Source organism: Cricetulus griseus, chromosome 5, assembly GCF_003668045.3.
Source record: "Cricetulus griseus strain 17A/GY chromosome 5, alternate assembly CriGri-PICRH-1.0, whole genome shotgun sequence".
Taxonomy (NCBI): Eukaryota; Metazoa; Chordata; class Mammalia; order Rodentia; family Cricetidae; genus Cricetulus; species Cricetulus griseus.
In genome coordinates this window covers 178795310-178817082 of record NC_048598.1, presented here as the reverse complement: position 1 = coordinate 178817082, position 21773 = coordinate 178795310, and the positions used below count along the sequence as shown (strand labels likewise).

General features: G+C 40.8%; 3 gene segments (V, D, J or C); all 3 read right to left on the bottom strand.

Moving 5' to 3' along the window:
* Nucleotides 1-258: 258 nt before the first annotated feature.
* Nucleotides 259-716, bottom strand: LOC103164472. The segment is given in 2 exon segments: nt 259-589; nt 671-716. Coding segments are annotated over 2 exon segments (377 nt in total).
* Nucleotides 717-8805: 8089 nt separating this feature from the next.
* On the bottom strand, nt 8806-9323 carry LOC113831745. The segment is given in 2 exon segments: nt 8806-9197; nt 9278-9323. Coding segments are annotated over 2 exon segments (438 nt in total).
* A 7657-nt stretch (nt 9324-16980) lies between these two features.
* Nucleotides 16981-17378, bottom strand: LOC113838633. The segment is given in 2 exon segments: nt 16981-17249; nt 17333-17378. Coding segments are annotated over 2 exon segments (315 nt in total).
* Between the last annotated feature and the right edge of the window lie 4395 nt (nt 17379-21773).

Below are 21773 nucleotides of genomic sequence, written 5' to 3'. Positions count from 1 at the left end.
CATAATCACACTTTTCACTTTTATTGTATTATTAATAAAGAAACCAAGGAATAGAGTTGTCACTGGTGAAGAGAAAATCACAGTGTGTTGTACAGTAGGGCATCCTAAGTCAGCATCACCTCATGCACAGTTGTGATTTTGAGAATTTGGTAAGACTGTGTCAACTGACAGACACTCAGATTCTTGTTTCTGAGCTAGTCTCCAGGCTAGTCCTCTGTGTCATCTCAGCTTCCTGCTCCTCCAGGTTTTCTGACACACTCAGGATGTGGTTGCAACACTGTGTCTCTTGCACAGTAATAGACTGCAGAGTCCTCAGATGTCAGGCTGCTGAGCTCCATGTAGGCTGTGCTGGAGGATGTGTCTGCAGTCAGTGTGGCCTTGCCCTGGAACTTCTGATTGTATATAGTTTCTCCATCTGCTGGATCAATCCTTCCAATCCACTCCAGGCCCTGTCCAGGCTTTTGCTTCACCCAGTGCATATAGTTGCTGGTGAAGGTGTAGCCTGAAGCCTTGCAGGACAGCTTCACTAAGGATCCAGGCTTCCTCAGCTCAGCCCCAGACTGCTGCAGCTGGACCTGGGAGTGGACACCTGTGGAGAGAAAGGCAGAGTGGATGTCACTGTCACCTGAGTGCATGGCCCCTCCTCAAGTCTGGAACTTGGAACCCTTACCTGTAGATGCTGTCACCAGGAAGAGAATGATCCAGCTCCATCCCATGGTGAGGACCAGTGTGTTCAGTGACTGTGGAGAGGACACTGGTCATATGCTGGTCATGGTATGGACTTCCCTTATTTACCACCATGGACTCACATCATTTGCATATTCATGAGGCATTTTTTTTTTAAAGATAGGCAACTAGTTTAGTTGGAGAAGACAGGGGAGGGGACAACTAGCTCAAACAGCAGGATGCTGATGTCCAAATCCTCAACATGTCTCAGGAAGTAGCCATTCCTGAGACCTGTGCAGACCCTGTGGAAACATGAAGGCCTAATCTCTCAATTTACAAATAGAACCCCAACCTGAGATACTTATCCTCTTGAAAAAAAATGTTTCTCAGGTGGGGGTAATAATTGTGTCTGGAAATTTCAGATATTCTGAAATCAGGAGAACTTGCAATCTTCTTTCATATACAAAAAATTAATATTTGCTTTTCCAGGAGGTTGCAGCTATGAATTTAGTGTGTGTGTGTGTGTGTGTGTGTGTGTGTGTGTGTGTGTGTGTGTGTGTTTCCTTTTCTTTTTGTCTGTTTGTTTGCTTCTATAGAGATAAAAATCATTGCATGCTTGAGTGGTATGCAGTTGAGAAAGTTCAGAAAGGAATAGAGCAGTAAATCTATTATCTGAAACAATTATATGAAAAATTAACTATCAAAAAATCAATAAATCTTAATACATCAAATAAGAAAATAACAAATTATGCCATATTTAGCAAAACATATTTAACTGTGTCTTAAAATTCAAGACTTCACATATCAACTGCAATGGATGTTGTTCAGAAAACAGACCTTTAAAAGGACTCCTCAGTGACTATGGTGTCACCTCCTCTCTTCAACTCATTTTTGTCCTGATGATTTTTTGCTCCATTGTGACCTCTGTTGGTCCTGAGCACACCTGCATGTTGGTATGTCTTGGCTTAGACTCAAGTTTCACTGTGTAGCTTGAGCATTAACATATCCATGCTACCACAATACACACCGAGCTCAGCTGCAGAGAAAAATTGCTCTTGTTTTCCTGGAGATCCTGCACACATGTCCCTGAGATTGATTTTCAGTTGGGCCTCTATTGACACTAATATTACTCACAATGCTATGGTCTTTCTTGGTGGCAGATGGATCCAGATCCAGCAATACGCACTGTTATTGCAGAGTCACTCCAAAGAATTACAGCATGTTAAATCACTGTTCCTAGGAAAAATAAACATCTTATTCATGCTAGACCTGATGAGGAATGCCTTTCTGTATTCTGTTAATATATGTTTCTCTTATTGGTCAATGAATAAATCTGTTTCAGCCAATGGACTGGCATGATTTAACCGGGCGAGAAATCCAAAAAGGGATAAAGAAACGTGTAGGAAGACACTTTAAACATGCCTCCCAAGGGCTGGCTACAGGTGTGCCTGCCTATGCCCGTCAGGGTGTAGTCAAGGTGATGTCAGTGTAGCATGGTAAAGGTTTAATGAGATAGGGAATGCACATGGTAGTCTCTCTTTTCCCTGCTGTTTGGGCTTGTTCTAATTGCCTGCCGGTTGGCTACCTAATAAATATATATCCTGAACATCACAGGCTATGTATTAGTTATTAACTGTAATGTGAAAGTAGTACGGAGAGTCAGAGAGATGCCATGTAGATGTCAAGGAGGAATGAGACTTCGACATCACCTATAAGGCAAACCACATGGAGATACACAGATTAATAGAAATGGGTTAATGATTAGGAGTTTAGACAATAAGAAGCCTCAGCCTGCAGTCAAATAGTTAATAAGTAATATAAGATTCTATGTGTTTATTTGCAACTAAACAAGTGCAGAACCGAGTCAGACAGAAACTTCCATTTACATAGACCCATTGTGTTTTGTAGGGAATCATGGAGTTGACCTGGTCTAGTTGGTTTGAAAAGCATGTCAGAGTTTTTCAGGGTAGAGACCTTGGCTCCTGGGGCACTGTGTGCTTTTTACTTTCTGAGAAACTGAGGCACTCCCTCAGTCAGTGAAGATTCAAGCCACCACTGTTTCTCCTTGTCCCTAGGAGTATTCAAAGCATGTAGAAGCTTGAAAGGAAAATTGGTCTTAAACATGAATTTAAACCCTACTGTGTTTACCTTGAAAATGTCATTGTGTCCTGACAAATACCATTGTATTGATCCTGGCAACCACCTTTATAGTCTGTTTGTGAAAAGAGGATGGATTCTCTGTTTGTGATAAGGGGATAGATTCTCTGTTTGTGATGAATATAGAAGTCAGATTGCTCACACCAAACTTGTCACAGCATCAGTCTTGTGGCCCCTCCATCCTGAACTGGTTAAAATTCAGCTCTCACTGACCATTATCAGTAAACTCTGGCTTGATGAGTAAACACTGGTATATACAAGGTTTGTGTCAACTGGATTTATAGGTTTATTGAACTTTTGATTACAAAATCAGAAAAATCTCAGTTCACATTTGTTAAATAGTGCTTATATATTTATCTCGTTTCTTCTCTAAGACACTGAGAATTTAATTCTCAGGTTCCTGGTGTCCATAATGTGTCCACCCAGCATGTTCAATGTGATCCTATGTCACTGGCAGCCATGTGGCCTGACCTCACCCTGTCATTTGGTACAGACATTGGATCTCTTTTTTTCCATCACACTGTGCTGATTATTATCTGTACTTTTCTTGATCTCTGTAATCCCACGTTCTGTACTCTGTTTGTTCACCCTTAGCTGAGGTCACTATAATAGAATCCAAAGAAGACTCAGCCAGGACAGTACATTCTCTTTTCCTTTACAGATGCTGAAATCTGTGATCATTAACCCTGAACCAACACCATCACTCCTCCCATTTATCTTTCTCTAACTCACAGGTAAACACTCAAGCTTTCATACATTCAGCTGCATCAAAAAGTTCACTTCAGCAAGCAGGCAGGTAATGTGAGCAAGAAAACAGCAGTAAAAAGCAGAAAACTGAGATAAGGAACTCTGTTGCCAATGGAAAGGAGATAGAACAGAGAAGAGATACCCATTAAATCTAACCAACATGGCTGCTGAATTGTGACCAAACATCAATGTCATCAGTGGATATGCTAACACAAAAGGAGGGCATCTCACCTGCTCTCAACCCTAGTCAGAGGAACACAGACAACTAAGGAATTTTGTGTCTGAGAAATACTCTTCTAGAAAGAAGAATGCAGCAAAACAAAAAGCTCTGAAATCACATTTGCAAGTAACATTTTATGGACTGAGAAGATTTTTCTTATTTATTTAGGTATGTAATGTATATGTAGATATATAAATACGCATATATATTTAAGAAAAAGGGATTAAATATGAAAGAAAGAAGAAGCAGAATAAAATAAAAAATTTTACTCATGCATAATAATTTTTTGAAAAAGATATTAATATTGAAAATTGAAAAAATACTGATGAGTGTATAAATGATCAGGTCTCAGATGCCTGTGACTTCACTTTGGACTCTTTTCCTTCTGCTGTTACCTTGTCCAACTTTGATGTGATGGTTCTTGTTCTGATTATTGTATTTTATTTCATTATATTTCACTGTTAACAACAAACATAAATGCATCACTGGAAACTATGGTCACAAACTATGAAAATTTTAAAAGAAATATTTGAAGAGAACAACACAGGGCTTGAAATCTAACTGGAATGTATAAGGAAACAGAAGCCATTGTTTTGTTTGGGTTTGGTTTTAATCATAGTTCCAGTGCTTCTAAAAGAATATATGCCACTCTCATTGATTTGGATTATTCCCAAGATCAAGATGATGAGAATTTAGTGCTTAACAGGTTATACATTCTGGATATGAGACACAAGTAAGTCAAGGTGAAACTGATTTGTAGACTTCCTCAATGTTGACTGATGCTCCTATTTCCAAAAGTACTTGTTCAAGCTACAGAGGGTGAAAAGTCATCAAAGATTTCCCAGCTGTGTACTATTCCTACTACAATTCTTCCCTGACAAGACAGAGATGTTCACTTGCAAACTAGTGGTTAAGATTCCTTTGAGAGGCAAGTAGGCTTTGATTACTTGAAATTGAATTGTAAGACACAAGAGGGAAAAATGCCTTGTAACATCTTTTCATTTAAAAGAATGTTTATATACAATACATCTGCTCACAATTCTCCCATCTCCCCCAAGATTCTCACACCTCCCCACCATTCCAACTTCAGGCCTTCTTCTCCTCCTGTTTCTCTTTAGAAATTAAAATGGCAAATAAAATGAAATGTAAACAATCCGTAAAAGAATAAAAGACTCAAGAAATACACGCGGGTCCACATAGCAACACACACACATACACACACAAGCACACACATACACACATTCTCACACACACACATAAATACACACACACACACACACACATACACACACACACACATACACACACACACACACACACACACACACACACACACACACACACACACCAGCATAATCGCTGTCACCAAGAAATTGGTCTTGGGAAGTTTCAGTACTCTAGGCCTACTGTGTTGTACAATGGCCCTAGCATCTTCTTTACATCATGTCCTCCATTGCAATTGAGGACCAGGCTCCAATACTGCTGTAGCCAACTCTTTCCAGTCGCTCTGGGATAGTTCTGTTACTAGTTGACCATGAATTAAACATCTGCCTCACAAAGGGTAAATGCATACCATATGAGATGATCACTTCCTTAAATCTCCACAAATATATTATTTCCACAATAATCCAGTCAGATCTTACACAGGCTGGGGATATCTGTCATTTGGCATGTGTTCCTGTTAGGTAACTGGATAATTTAAGGGTGGGTGTTTGAAAGCATTGGGTTATTCCTCTCTAATCTTATAATGTAATACTGATGTGGAATCTCCTTTCAGTTCCTCTGACTTTGTCTGAATATCTCTTAAGGATTGTATCTTATCAGTCAAAATGGAATTATTTTCTTTATTAACTCTTTCTAAGACCTGTATCCTGGCATCAAATCAAGCAACTTGGCACACATTTAATTGTATTGTTTTTAAACCACATATCATATAACCTCACAGAGACATATCTCCTTCCATCATAAAGGAATTTCCAATTTGTTAACTTTGGAAAAAACTTTTTTTAAACAACACCCTCTCTGAGAATTTCCAATTCTGTCTCCAACTCAGTTGACGATGATGGTGGAATGTGACACTTAGCGAGACTGAGTGAAGATCACAGGCCTGTCAGCAGTCTGAGGGAATTGAAGAGAACGGGAACTGGGATTGATATGTAAATTAAGATTATTTTTAATTTAAGTAAAATTTATATATAAAAAAGGAAACAATGCCCCCATTAGCTACTGTTGGCATTAAAGGTATTTGGGTTTTTTTCTTCTTTTCTCTTGTCACTAAAAATGGGATAAATATCACCTGCTTAGTGTTGGTTTAAAGTTGTATAGAGTTGGGTATGGAAGGTGATGCTCAGTCTCTGGTATCTCTTTTAGATATGTTTAAGGGTCTGGATGGGAAGGGTATGGTTAGGGTTGGATATAGGTAGTTTAACATACTTCTTGTATGTTTTAGCATACATATTTTTAGCAACTATGAGCTATAAATAATCTAAATTGTTAGATTCTTGTATGTTGACTGCATAAGGTCTTCTTTTTGTTTATGATATTTTGCACAGAAATATAAAGACCTTTCAGTTCTATCTCTGTCATTCATATATATATATATATATATATATATATATATATATATATATCATTGTACCTGCTATATTATTTGGGGAAGCTTTAGCCATTGTACAACTATGTTTCTGAGAATTACAGATCATAGTTATACATGTTTCTTATACCTATGAGATTATTCAGACAGATATATAATCTTAAAACACTTCATAGACCATAAATGTTTAAATACTAGTACTCCGTTGACATAAGACACAATTGCTCCTGACAGCACCAAGCTATTCCGGTGAGCATGATGGGCACCATTGACAAATCCCTCTGGAGTTCATTCTCTCCTTGGCTACTGGCCTCTTGTGCAAAGACCTGACCCCACATCAACAGCTGACTCTTGACATGATGTCCTACTGAACTTTCAGGAGATAAACTTAAAGAAGACTGCTGAACACTGCCAATCAGGGTAAGACAGTCTTTTAACCTCCCTGCTTCTGTGTTGGTCAGTCAGTTACTCTAGGTCTTAGCCAAAGCTGGTTGCCCCTACGCTGCTATGAGACTCTGGGTGACTGTCCAGGTAGCCTGTTGGTTCTGTCGTCTCTGCACCTTTGGAAGTTGCTCACCTGCATTTCTTGCCTACCCTAGTATTGTTATCTTCCTTCTCAGGTCTCTGATGAGTTTGATGATTAGACTGTCACAAGTATTGTTCTGTCATCCTAGATAGAAATATTAGGTACAGGATTAAAATTTTCCAGTTTAAGACAACTTCATAGTAATTTCTGTTATGTCTTTGCCCTAGTACTGGATATGTAGTTCATGGCAATTGCTCTGTGTTGCTTCACTGGCCATAGGTCATGAATTGTGTATGTTTTTACCATGCCTTCTCCAAGAGCATACTTAATATTTGCTATCATTGTGTATAGTTTTCTATCAAGTCTAAATCTTATTTAGACTAAAAGGGGACTTGTAGTGACATATTCTTCCACTGTACCTGTAGCATTGACATCCCCTTTTGGGCGTGGTCAGAGGTGTGGATGTGATTGGTTTAAACGAATAGGATTGGGACTCCAGAAGCCCCTTCTTCAGTTCTCAGAGAGCATCCGGATGTCAGGGTTTGCATCCTTGGAGTGGGAGTCCATGACAGTCACTGTTTTCTGTGTAAGATTCTTTACCCAAATGAACTCCACTGCATCTTATTGGTCAAGCCTCCTCATTTTCCATGTCCAATGTGAAGACTTGATGCTTGAAGTGAAAACAGAAAGTAAGGAGTTCATAGGAAATCCTCAAAGGATTCTGAGAAAACCATCTCAATGCTCACTTTCCAGGGTGAGCATTGAACCACCCAATTCTCAGAGAACCACCCAATCAATGCACAGGGGAAGAGGGACAGGCGGCTCCTTCCGTAGTCTTTCCCTCCTGCTTTCCTCATGACAAACCTGAGATCTGTGCTCTGAGCTCCTCTGGAATTCATCTCCTTCATGAAACTGAGGGAAAGCAATGAAAGAGGAACTTTGCCCATTAAGGGAGCCACTGTGATGGGGAGCAAGAGGTTCAAAACCTTAAGAACCACAAGAATCATGAGGAGCAGAGGCAATGACCATGTCCTCTAGGAGTGGTACTCACCTGTCTGAGAGAAGAGGCCCAGATGAGGGCAATGTGTTCTTGGACTTACCTGGTTTTTAGAAAATTCTACCTTATGTATTAATTCACTCAGATTTCTAAATGAATCTTACAGCCTGGGTTGTATAAAGAGCAGAATCATTTCCATTTCATATATGAAAGCCTCAAATCCCACACTAAAGGCTGCAAGGTTTCTAATGACGCCTTTTCCCACAACTAGTCAATGGTTACATGAGAACTTTGGGGCTCTGCTTCAGATGTAATTTGAATGTTAGAAAGCAGATGTGGAGACGGGAAGAGGGACATGGGAGAAAGACAGAAAGAGAAAAAGACAGAGACGGGGACAGAGACGGGGACAGGGACAGAGAGACTCCAGTGTCTGCATATTTTCCTTCTCAAATAATGACAGCGGTGTATTTTGTTGATTCAAAGTTGCCCTGGACGACTTTTAACATTAATAGCATCCTAACAAGCCACAATCCAAAGGAGCCTACTGTGTCACTTAATGTTTGTTTTGTAGAGACGAAGTTCAGCTTATACTTCAATCGAGAGGCAATGAGAATCATGGCATATTCTGATGCTCAAGACGGAAAAGGAGGCCAAATGATGATTGGTGAGGACAAATATTCTACTCATTATCCCCATCACATCTATGAAAATAATGACACTGTTTTCTTATGGCCTTTACTGCCACCCGAGGATCTGTAAAAGCAGAAACACAATGGCAAGGGATAATGTCCCTTTGGGACAGCGTGTGGTTGATGGACATAACACTCCCCATCCCACAGGAAGTGGGTGGTCCTTCCTCACTCTGCTGCTTCCGGGCTGAGACTAGACTGCATTAGTACTCAGTGCTGGCTGTCACAGAGGCACTCCTGTCCCCTGCAGGAAGGCTTGTTTTTGTGAAGCTCACACTGAAGTTCCATCACTGTGTCTCTTGCACAGTAATACACAGCTGTGTCTTCAGTGGTCACAGAGCTCAGCCTCAGGGAAAACTGATTCTTCGATGTGTCTACTGTCATGGTTATTCGGCTCTTGAGAGATGGGTTGTAGTAAGTGTCTCCATTCTTATAAATCTGACCCATCCACTCCAGCCCTTTCCCTGGATGCTGACGAATCCAATGCCACCAGTAACCGCTGCTAATGGAGTAACCAGTCACAGTACAGGTGAGGGACAGTGACTGTGTGGGCTTTAGCAGACCAGGCCCTGACTCCTGCAGCTGCACCTGGGACAGGACACCTGTGAACAAAGAACAACAGTGAGTCAGGAGCTCAGAACCAGCAGACCAAGGTTCTCCTCTGCTTCCCCTTGGAACTCACAGCTGGGAGCCATCAGCAGGAAAATGAAGACCCACAAGGATTTCATGTCCATTGTGGTTAATTCAATGCCTCCCAGAAAAAATATTCTCCAGGGTGTAGGAGGCTCTGAATTTAAGCAGATGCTTGACTTCTGGTGGCATTGCTACAAATTTGCATGTGGAATGTTCCTCTAAGTAAATGTAGGAGAGCATGCTGCATGATCACTTTCACCACATGTGTGAGAAGGCTGCAAGCTTGTCTCTCTGAGAGCCCAGCTCTCTCTTACTCAGCATCTCTCACAAGCTACTGACATGAAAGGGGGTACTATGCACAGTGGGTTTATCTGGGACCAGAGTGGTCACTGACACACACAATAAATAAATGCATCAAATTTCACCATTCACATGACATCAACCTGACTGGCCACTGGATGACCACATTTGAATCACAAGTTGAGCTATTAATTATTATTATTAATAATAATTAATATTATTGTCCCTTTTGGGAAATAACATTGACTTTAGCTCTCTGCTGTGAGTGAACAGCACAAGGATACATGTTCTGATTCTGCTCATATCATAAACCACAGCAAGGAAAGTGACATCACACACCATTATCCCAGATTCAGCCTTAAAACATGCCCTCATCTGTGCTCCGTCCTGTGAAGTTCCATGTTCATACATGTTCCTACCCTCTACAGTTCAGCCAGGTTGTATATAATAGTACTAAGTGTACTAAATGAGAGAGAGAGAGAGAGAGAGAGAGAGAGAGAGAGAGAGAGAGAGAGAACCTGAGAGTGGAGTCCTAATCAGATCAGAAGTCGTGCAGTGAAGTGATCAGCAGTGTAGTTCAGGTAATAAAGTGCTCACATATGAAATCCACACAAAGTTAAATAAAACAAAAAGTTATGCTGTTTAAATCAGAATAAAAGGAGGAGAGAGAGTGGAGAGAGAGGGGAGGAGGGATGGGAGGAGGGAGATGGGGAGGGGAGGGATTGTTGTGATGAAGCAGTAGGAGGAGGAGGGGATCAGAAGATGAAGGAAGGAGGAGGAAGAGCAGAAGAGAGAGAGGAGGAGGGGGTGGAGTCATCTTCACACAACTCACTGAAGTCTTGGGGATCAATGTGAAGGAGTGTGGGAAGAGCATAAGAGTCAGAGAAACAGGGGGATTGCTGTGAGAGGATTTTTCCTAGAAATGCCAAAAGCTACACACAGGAGATATCACCAGCATGAATAGCAGCTTCCTTTAAGGCTTCATAGCCACTTTCCTGTATCTCAGAAATGATGAAGTTTGTGCCCAGGAAATTGTTTGTCCTGGGCATTGTAGAGACAATCAGGAGCCACTATCCAGTAGAGGCCAACAGAACCCCACCACGATGGCAGACATTCTAAACCATTTTCATATGATTATGAATGCCCTTGGGTGAAAGGGTGTAACCCAGATGCAGTAAAGTGTGGCCCCCTTCTCACAATATACTACTTACCATATGCATCTTTCAAAACACACTGCCTACTGCATCACAGTTATTACACACAGGATAGGACATTATAAGCAAGATGCAAGCATAGTGATCCACATGTCACGGCGGAGGGTGTGAGCAATTAATGTTGAATCATTTAATATCATTTGCTCACAGGTTTTAACAACCTAAATTTTACCGTCCTACCTATATTTTGTTTATTATGTTTTTAAATTGACCTTAATGTCAAGTCCAGGTAAATAAGGACTTTTTAAAATGATATTCTTCATCCCAGACATAATGTTCCTCAAATCTATATGATGTTATTACCTGAGCAAATAATTCCATATAGTTCTGTACATTCTTATTAGTAAATCTTTAAATCTGTTAAATCCTTCCCTGGTCTCTGTCTCTTTGAAACTCTATCTATCTATCTATCTATCTATCTATCTATCTATCTATCTATCTATATTTATGTTTGTCTCTCTTCCTCTCTCTCTTGCTCTCTCTCTGTCTGTCTGTCTGTCTGTCTGTCTATCTATCTCTATTTATGTTTGTCTCTCTCCGTCTCTCTCTCTTGCTCTCTATCTGTCTGTCTGTCTCTCATATGTATCCATGTTGACACAATGGTTTCAAGACCCCACAGTGGCCAAGAGAAAAATCTTAGCCCCAGTTCAGTGGAAAAGTTTTCTCGCTCCCTGGGAGACAGCTTCTTTCCATTTAAATAAAGGCTGTTGGCCTGCAGAGAGCAGACAGAGGAGAAATATTTGTGACCTATCCAGGTGTACAGGTTACAGCATGTGTCTGTGCTGACCTCCCCTAATTCAAAATACTGTCCTAATCAGAATAACTTCAGTTTTGTCCTGAAAATCATTGAGAGTGCAGCCTCACAAATACCTCTGATCTTCCTAAGCATGTGACCCTGGTGACATCTGCAGAATCATTTATGCTAACAGGGAACTGCAGGGCCATTTCTGCTATCAGGGTTGATTCAGTATTCACACCTTTAGACTGTGTGGTGTATGTAGTTTTTTAAGTTAAGGAAAAAAAAACATGTTACAGACATCTATAAACCACAAGTGCAAAGAACACCAGGGACATCATCAGATGGATTTGAGACCCAGAAACCAGGACTCCACTCTGCACCTGTTCCTGCACAGTCCCTGTTCACCATGTGCTGATGTCGCCCTCTGCTGGTTCTAAGCGCTCCTGCAGGGAGGTTTTTGTCAGGGTTCACACTCCGTTGTGATTGAGAAAATCACTAGTCATGACAACGAAAAAAAATTATCCTATGGAAATCTGGTTATCTAGAAGAAATGGATCCACTTCTGAGTTCAAATAATCTAACAAAGTAAGCCTGGAAGGCATAAATAATACAAACAGATCATTGTCAATGAGGTTGATGCTGGTCTCAGAAGCTTTGCGTTAAAGAAATGTCCAGGAGCAGACAAGCCCATGTTGAATCCAACAAGAAGATTACAAATACATACAATAACCTATATAATATGTCCCCATGTAGGGCAAGTGGCAGCACATTTCATAAAAGACATATCACTAGTATTAAAAGCACAGACAGAGCCCAATGTAGTGACTTTGGTTGAACGCAGTACCCTATTCTCACCAACACACAGTTCATTTTACACATTACACAGAGAAGCATTGAAGTTTCATGTGATGTGCATATTCGTGTTATATGAAATGTTTATAGACAGCTATAAAGTCTCTCAGCAAGTTCACATATGGCAGGAAGATTGTCTTCATCTCATTCTATTATTGTGATACATCAAACCAGAAATAAGATAGAATTTTGTGGATGTCAGAAGCTTTGGATCTCCTTGTGAAAAACATACCACCTCCTTGTAAGTGGCCTTTGTGAAATTTCATGTCCCCAGCCAGTATGAAACCAACAACAAACAAGCATTGACATCTGTCTTAAGTTTCCATTGATGTTTTCCCCAAGTTAATAGGTCAGGGAACCCCTCTTTCCTTTGTGCCCTGACTATGTGGTTTATATTTGAAAAACAGAGACCATGGTGGCATGGGCTTTATACACATAACACAGAAGAGAACAAAATAGTCCTTGGAGTATAAGAAATTTCTGTCTCTCTTACCTGCTGTAGGTGACACTTACTGAGTACCAGTATAAGACAAGTCCTTGAACCCAGGTCTTAGATCCTCTTGATAGACACCCTCCAGCATATCTGAGAATCCCATTCAATACAGAGTCCTGAAGGGAAATAATTCCCCTACCTTCTAGTCAACCCTGTTTTACAGATGGAGGAGAGAGCAGAGTTTTTCAGAAAGTCACTGATATTTCAAATGTTATTTAAAATTCAACATAGGATTGTGTGTTCTTTAACATAGAATTGGCCTAGGGGACTCATGTCTACCACAAGATATTTCCATACAATTACATCCATATTAAGCGTATAAAACCCATATTTGTCATAGAGAAGGAATGTCTGCTAGAAAAAAACATCTAAAGTAAATTTTCTGAGCCAAAGAGACATCTCACGGACATCAAAACATTGAGATTGCCAAGTATGACAGCATTTTTCCAAAACCCAATGCTCTATAGAAGGAAGGCAACCAAACATGAACTGTGAGAGGTGATGCTGTGTCACTGTAGGTCCTTGTTCTGTAAAGGCTGGAGACAGTAGGGCAAGATACTGTGACTGCAAAGGAAGCACATGCGGGGGCCACAGAACTGTGTATGATCTCAGGACCTAACTAAATTAGCATGCACTTACACTGAATCCCTGTGTGAGGTCTATGAAAAGTGATTTAATAACAATTTCAACCAACTTACAGGAATTAACCCCGTATGGGTGAAAAGGTCAAGGAGACATACTCTGTCTCTGTCTTGATCCAAGTCATCTACTCTTCCATGCTTCTGACTAAAGGCTGTTGATTGTGTGTTTTATATGTGTTATGATAATCATTTACTGAAAACACAAAACATGATTTTGAATAAATCTTATTAAACGAATATCCAGAATCATTTAATAAATCATACAGATATTGTTTGATGAATAATGTTTGAAGTCTGTTTATTTTTTGAGTTCCTTGGAGTCGCTAACAAGGAGTCATCCTTTTTACAGTATGTTAAAGATGACATCATCTCCTCTGTTCATAGACCAAGCTACACCTTACTTCCATGCCCACTCTGCACTAATGAGTCTGAGGATTGGCTGTTATTAGAAAATCCTTACTACTGAGGACAGTCTGTGGGACTGTTTTTCCTTCCCTATTCTAAAGACTAAAAGTTCCTGGGCTTCATTAGGTTTGAGCGCCCCCTGCTGGCCCAGAGCTCCTCTGCAGGGAGGTTTGTGTCTGGGCTCATGCTGAAGTCCCCTCACTGTGTCTCTTGCACAGTAATATGTGACTGTGTCCTCAGTGGTCACAGAGTTCAGCTGCAGGAAGAACTGGTTCTTGGCTGTGTCTCTGGTGATGGAGATGCGACTCTTGAGGGATGGGTTGTAGTAGGTGCCACCACCATTATTTATGTACCCCATCCACTCCAGCTTCTTCCCTGGGAACTGCCTGATCCAGGTCCACCAGGAACCACTGTTGGTGATGGAGTCACCAGTGACAGAGCAAGTGAGGGACAGCGACTGTGAGGGCTTCACCTGGCCAGGTCCTGACTCCTGAAGCTGGATCTGGGACAGGACACCTGCAGACAGGAAGAGTCAATTCTGTCAATCACATGTTGTCACATCCCCTCATGGACACATGTATGAAATGGTCACACTCACCAGGAAGGGCTGCCACCAGGTACAGAAGACCCAACAGTCTCATCTTCTAGGCTACACCCCCTTTTCTCAGAGGTCAGCCTCCTGTGAGAGAGCTGTGAGCTCCCACAGCTCAGGAAGGGATTTAACTTAGAGCTAGAAGATGAATTTGCATGTGGGGAGTCAGCCTTGTCCTTATAAAAGAGGAGGGTGGATACCACTCCATTTCCTTATTACAATACAGACATCACTGTGTCTGACTTCCTACAGTGTGAGTGATTAAGAGAGCATGGCGACTACAGGGATCACAGGAAACACATATTGTCATGAACCCACCTCTGCTCCCAAACCTCCTAAAAATTCTTCTGGTCCTGTATATTTTTGTGCTTTTTCACAATTCATTTATTTCTTAACATATTATATGTTATTATTTTAACTGATTAATTATTTTTTATATTCCTATCCCAGATTCTCTTCCCTTCACTCTGATTGCTACTCCCACTCCCATCTTCTCCTTGGAGAGTATAAGGTCTCCCCTAGGAATCTACTAATTCTGTCCATCATCTCCTTGAGGCAGGACCATGGTGCCTCCCCACCACCGGGCATCCCTGTGTCTATGCTGGACAAGGTGTCTCTCCATATAGAATGGACTTCACTAAGTCAGTTTGTGCATTAGAGTTATATCTCGGTCACACCTTTGTTCCATTGTCCTCCATGTTGGTTCTGATCTTCCTTGAAGGTTGGTTTCTGATTGCTTACACTGAAACTGCACTGTCTGTCTTGATCAGTAACACATCCCTGAAACATAAGTGCTCACAGAGCTCAGCTACCAGGATAAATGGCTTTGTTTACTGGGATATGCAGACTGGAAGTTTCAGAGATGGATTTCATGTTGTGTCAATATTACTACCAATGTCTCCTCAAAAGATTCTCTCTCTCTCTCTCTCTCTCTCTCTCTCTCTCTCTCTCTCTCTCTCTCTCTCTCCTACTCCAGGTCCACTGTCCTCTTATTTTTGGACAGGGTATGTGTTATTAAATCTCCCCAGGAGTTGAAAGTATTCATTCATGAAGGATGGATTCAGAAGTTGCTCCCATATATGAGATAATTCAATATAACAGTGTATAATGTTTCCAATTCAGTATAAATCTCTGAATTATTGTTACACACATTTAAACGAAAATATATGATACAGAGAGTCACCTGGCTCTTGTCTGTTAAGCTCTAACTTCAATATCATAAATCAGATGGACCTAATGTTGAAGGAGAGAAGCAGCTGGAGCCAGTCTGTTGCATGGCTTCTGTTCTATCTACACTGCAGTCTCTGAATGTATTGATTCTGGCAACGAAATCCACAAAGGCTGCTGGAATCCCCTCAGCACAAAACTTTCGTATCAGCTTCTGCTACCATTTACTTCTAAGGAACTTGGCTCTCCAGTGCTGTCTGATAATTTATTATAAGTTTGTCTATGGGCTCATGCACTGTGTCCCAACCATGGCTTTTCCTTTTGTCTTCATCTTCCACTGTTTTGTTGAGTAGATACTTCAAGAATGAATAGTGAGCTGTGCCTCAATTGTTTTCCAGATCTAGGAAACCCATTTTATTCCTTGGTGTTGTTGAATTTAGCTTTAGTAATGACAACTGACGATGAACTGAATTGATAGCACAGCTGATGGACAGTGTCTAAAATTACTCTACCTGGCAAAAATCCAAACACTCTGTAGAACAAAGGTGACCAGCAGATATCCAATGGCCTCTGAGAGATGATGGTGTATCAGTAAAGGTCCATGTTCTACAAAGCCTTGAGACTGTGGGGCAGGTGACTGATACTGGGAAGCAAGTAAATATGGGACCAGTGAATACTGTCTGATCTCAGAACCAACCTCAATGACCATGTACATACATTGATGTGATTAACAATTTGTGTGAAAATTAATATGATAATATTGTTGAAAAACTTACAGGATTATACTTGTCTGGCAGTGTATTTTGATATGTATCTCACATTCTAAGAGACTGGAACATCTGCTGGACCACACAGACAAAGTTAAAGCTACCCATGATGCCATGTAAAGTTACAGCCTATAAGAAGAGATTTGTTTTCCCAGATATTTTATTTGGAATTACTGAGCCAGTTCTTATTTTAATTGTCTAAAAGCTATGCCAACAAATGTCCCAGTCTCATAGAATCCAGAGATACTTTTGTCATAATACATAATGACACTTTTCACTTTTATTGTTTTATTAATGAAGAAAAGTGTCAATAGAGGTGGCCCTGGTGAAGAGATTGACAAGGTGTGGTGTATACTAAGGCATCATAAATCAGCATCACTTCATGCAGAGTTGTAATTTGGAGAAGGTACAACTGTGTGAAGTGACAGATGAATGGACACTCAAATTCCTTATTTCTGAGCAACTCTCCAGGCTATTTTGTGTCCTCTCATCTTCCTGCTCCTCCAGGGTTTCTGACACACTCAGGATGTGTTTGCAACACTGTGTCTCTTGCACAGTAATAGACAGCAGAGTCCTCAGATGTCAGCTGCTGAGCTCCATGTAGGCTGTGCTGGAGGATGTGTCTGCAGTCAGCGTGGCCTTGCCCTTGAAATTCTGTGCATAGCCAGTATTTCCAGTATAAGGATTAAAATATCCAATCCACTCCAGGCCCTGTCCAGGCTTCTGCTTCATCCAGTGCATTACATGGTCAGTGAAGGTGTAGCATGAAGCCTTACAAGACAACTTCACTGAGGTCCCAGGCTTCAACATCTCAGTAGCAGACTGCTGCAGCTGGACCTGGGAGTGGGCACCTGTGGGGACAAAGGCAGAGTTCAGACTCATTGTCACCTCAGTCCCTGTCTAGTCTTCATGTTTGGAACTGGAAACTCCTTACCTGTAATCACTGACATGAGGAAGAGGATGATCCAGCTCCATCCCATGGTGAGGACCTGTGTGCTCAGTGACTGTGGAGAGGACACTGATCATATGTTGTTGGTAGGGTGGATATATCTGTATTTACCAGCACAGATTTCATGATTTGCATATTCATGAGCAAAGAATTACTTTAAATAAGGACGTACCCAAGTTTGAGGAGATGGAGGACACTTGGGTCAGGAAAAGGATTCTGATGGCCAAATCCTAACGTTGTCTGAGGAAATGCATTCATTGTCTTAGCTCAGGGCTGTGCAGATGCTGTGGGTGAAACACCAGGACCTAAACTCTTGGTTGATTTGAGGCCTGAGAGAGTTGCTCTGCTTTGTGACAAGGTTGTCAGATTTATTTAAAGAAGATGGTTGTGATGATGATGGTGATGAATGGAAATTTCAAAATATGATAAATTTTGAGAATTTACATGCCCCTTTCAGATGTATAAAATCAGTACTTGTCCTTCAAGTAGGCTACATACAAACACCTCACTGAATTGGCCTAAAGGGAACATACCTCAGAAACATTTGTACATTGATATTTATTGCAACACTGTCTACAATAAATTATTTACTTCATGTCTGTCAGCAGATGACTGCATCAAGAAGACATGGTTATATGTGAGACATAATGGGAATATTTCATGTGAAAGATATGAAACTTATATCACCTTGAGGAAAATCAGCATGACCTGAGATATCTGTATTAATTAAGATCATCTCTGAAACACAGATATTATATGAGACTCTAAGTAGTTTATAAGTATTGGATAGGAACACAGAACCATGTATGTTAATTCCTAACAACTTATAAGTGAAACTGTCCAGCAGAATACAGCATAAAGCTGATATTTGTTCTATGATTAAATTGGAGAATATCTGACATTGTCTCCATGAGATTCCGGGATCATCACACACATCCTCATTGAAAGGAAAACATCCTGGAATGGATGATACAGAGGCAGAGTCATCGCATTTGGGTGAAGGGGCCAGAGGGTCAGAGATGCAAGGACCGGTGGTTCCTGTTGCAGAGAAGGCAGGTGACAGACTCTTCTGAAGAGAGAACTTCATTTCTAACCAGGAACACTCACGTTGTGTTTCAGAGACTTGTTCATGCAGGACTTAAAACTGTGGTGTTCTGTCTGAAATCTGTGATATGAGCTGCAGCAGATACAGGTATTTTTCCTAAGTTTTTCAGATGTACTTGAAGTACATCTGGTTCCAAAGTAAAAAGCAAAAACAAAACAAAACAAAAAAAACAAACAAACAACAAACATGAGGACAAGTGTGGACTATGAAGTGCCAAAATTAAAATGCAGGAATTTATTCTAACAAAAACATATGTAAATGTTGACTAAAGCTCCCTGCCAATAAGATATTTAAAATTACAATGTATTTCTGTAACGTCGTTTCAGAGTAACTCATGTACTCAGACAATTTTCTGAACCACTTCATGAAAATCAAAATTCCATACCTCAGATATAGTCAACTTGAGAGTCTGTCTAATATATTTCCAATCAGTGCTGTAGGCATGTCTCAGTCTTCCTATTTATTACTGTAACATGTGAGTGAAAAGCACTTTAGAGAGAACATGGGTTAGATAAATTGCAACTACCAATTCATTAACCCCTCAGAAATTCTCAAGCACTTGGACTGAAAATGACGGTACAGTTGTGTGATGCATGTGAGGAGAGCATGTTATATGTTGATGATGTGACTGGTGGGATTTAAGATCTGCACAGAGTTGAGCAGCAAGCAAACATGCATTTAGTTGATGTGTAAAGTCTTCTACCAGAGGCGGGATCTAATCTCATGAGGTGCAAACCTCATCCAGCCAAGGGAAAGAAAGTGAATGCCTCAGGAGAATTCATCAGCAATCTCCCCAGTAAGCTGAGGTTCTAAACCTCTAACAGTGGATAGGAGGTTCTTTGTCATATAATGAAAATCTGGAGTAAATCTGAACACGAGGATGGGTGCAGTACACACACCTGGGACATCACCCCAGACTGAAGGACACTAATCCCTTAAACATAAGGCTGGAAAGAGAAGAAGTTGCCCCCACCTGAGCTCCAGAGTGCTGTGAAGAGATAAAGATGGCCTCAAACCCAGGATGTTGGAGAGAACATTATCTAAATTCACAAGCTGGGTAGAGATACCTGTAAGTTGTGAAAACATCAGTTCTAAACTTTCAGAATCCTAAATGTTTAAATGGACAGTCTGTGGTTAATTTACTCTCTTCTCTTTTCCCAGTTCACACAAAAAAACATGCATTAAGGTTTAGTATTCCAAGTTTACCTAATAATCTTTCATTTTAGGGGAAACATTCACACAACAATTATGCCATCTTCCCACCTTCTCTTTCTCTCCTTCCTCTGAGCTGAGGGCTTCACAGGACAGTGGACGATGCCTTGGGACCAGGGCTCCTACACTTGCCTATCAGAAATGCCTGGGCTCAACACTGTGGGAGGAACATCAAGGCCTGAGATCCCAGGTCACAGTCATATACTCCAGCTGAGAAAACCCCTCTGACAGTGGAAAGATGTTACAGATAGGTTTACAGAAGCTGCTGCTGGTGGTTCTGATGACTATAAGTCATGTTTGAAAATTTCCATCATTCTTTCTGTATATGCAATTGATTTTGTCTTCTCAGTAAGGTTCATATGTAATGACTAAAACTTTTATGTGCAATATTCCTTAGCAAATACTTTTTATTCTACTAAGTTTGGAGTCTTGTCATAGTAACTGCATCACGAGTATCACGTGGTCTCTGCAGTTATTTGAGGTCAGGACAGGAAACCTTAGGGTCCCTGAGGACTCCCTCACTCTCCAGATGTTTCTCTCACCTACTTCATTTTCTTTCCCAGTGAAAGTTGGGTCTACAGCGCCCCCTGCTGGTCCTGAGCATCCTCAGATTGAGGTTGTTTCTGGGCACTCAGGGAACCAGCTCACTGTGTCTGCTGCAGTGTAAGGCAGGGCTGTGTCTTCAGTGGGAGCAGAGCTCAGCTTCAGGGAGAACTGGTTCTTGTACAGGTTCACTCACACACTGAAGGACTTCTCAGTGACAGTTTCTACCAAGAATTGATCCTGATGAGAGAATTTGGGTTAAAAATTGGTCTCAGAATTCTTTTGGAAAAGAAAAATGTATAGTTGTTATTTTCTTTGTTTGTTCCTAAAAATTTAAGTTGGTTTCCAAAAATTACATACATGTTTATGGCACAAACCTTTGTTACCTTCCTCTTGTCATTGTCAAACCTCCTTTCTCCCCCAAGACCCTTCTATATGTTCATTTAAATTTGATTTGTTACATGACCCATTAATTTTAATAAGGGAAGTCTAAGTAGACCTTGTATTAAAACTAATGGAGCCTGGTGGGTATACCATTATGTATACATCTGAATATGATATCCTGTTCAAAAATATAAATGAAAATGAAAAATGAATATAATAAAAAATAATTCCCTGTTTACCCAGACTGGCAGGATTCATTAGTTCATGAGGGAGGTAGTAGGTAATACTAAAACATAAAATTATTTTGTCGCTCCTTCATAACGGGAATTTTTCCACTATGATTCATAACGTAAATATCTGACATCCAGGACATCTGATATGTGGCCGCTGTAGAAGAGTCCTAGGACCCTGTGGAAGAGTTGTTCAGTTCCCAACTTGGTAGCAGCCCCAGGTTGAAAATCACTGCTTTAGCAGAATATTTGTTTTTCCCATAAGCCCAAGGCCTACCTTGTGTCAGATTCCAGAACATTCTAGTAGTTTCAGGCATGGGCTACATTCACAGAGTGGGCTGTAAATACAATCTCACCAGCAGGTCACCATTGTAGTTCACAGTGTGCTGTTAGGGTGATTCTCATCTGAGAACAGGCCAAGTACCTTCCACTGCTATGAACAGAAGTCAGTGGGGCTGAGGCCTGCAGTTAGGCACCAACTCAAATTCTCCATATTCTGTGAGATATGTTTTTTCTTCAGCACTAGGATCTCACCATCAGTTTGTGGAGAGCAACCAAATGCCTGAGGCCATAGCCTGAATTACCTTGTGGTTTCCATGGGGACACTTTGGTCAATGACTCAATTCATAAATGCTTATCCAGACATGTTAGTCTTCTCCATACCCAGGTGTTTACTAAAGGTGAATGTTACAATGATTTGGAATGTGTAGTTCTGGAGTTTTGAGGCGCAAAACAGAGGGAACCACAGCCCTGAACCACCTGGATAAAGAACCAGACACCCCTAATCTTTCAAAAAAACAGACAGATTTTCATTTCTGAACAATATTTACAAGGGGCCACATTTGTATAACAGGGAACCAGGGATCTGAAAATCAGAGTGAACAGGAAACCCCACAGGCTAGCAGGAAATGTTTGCCCACTCCCAACCCCATGATTGTAGAAGGAAGACACA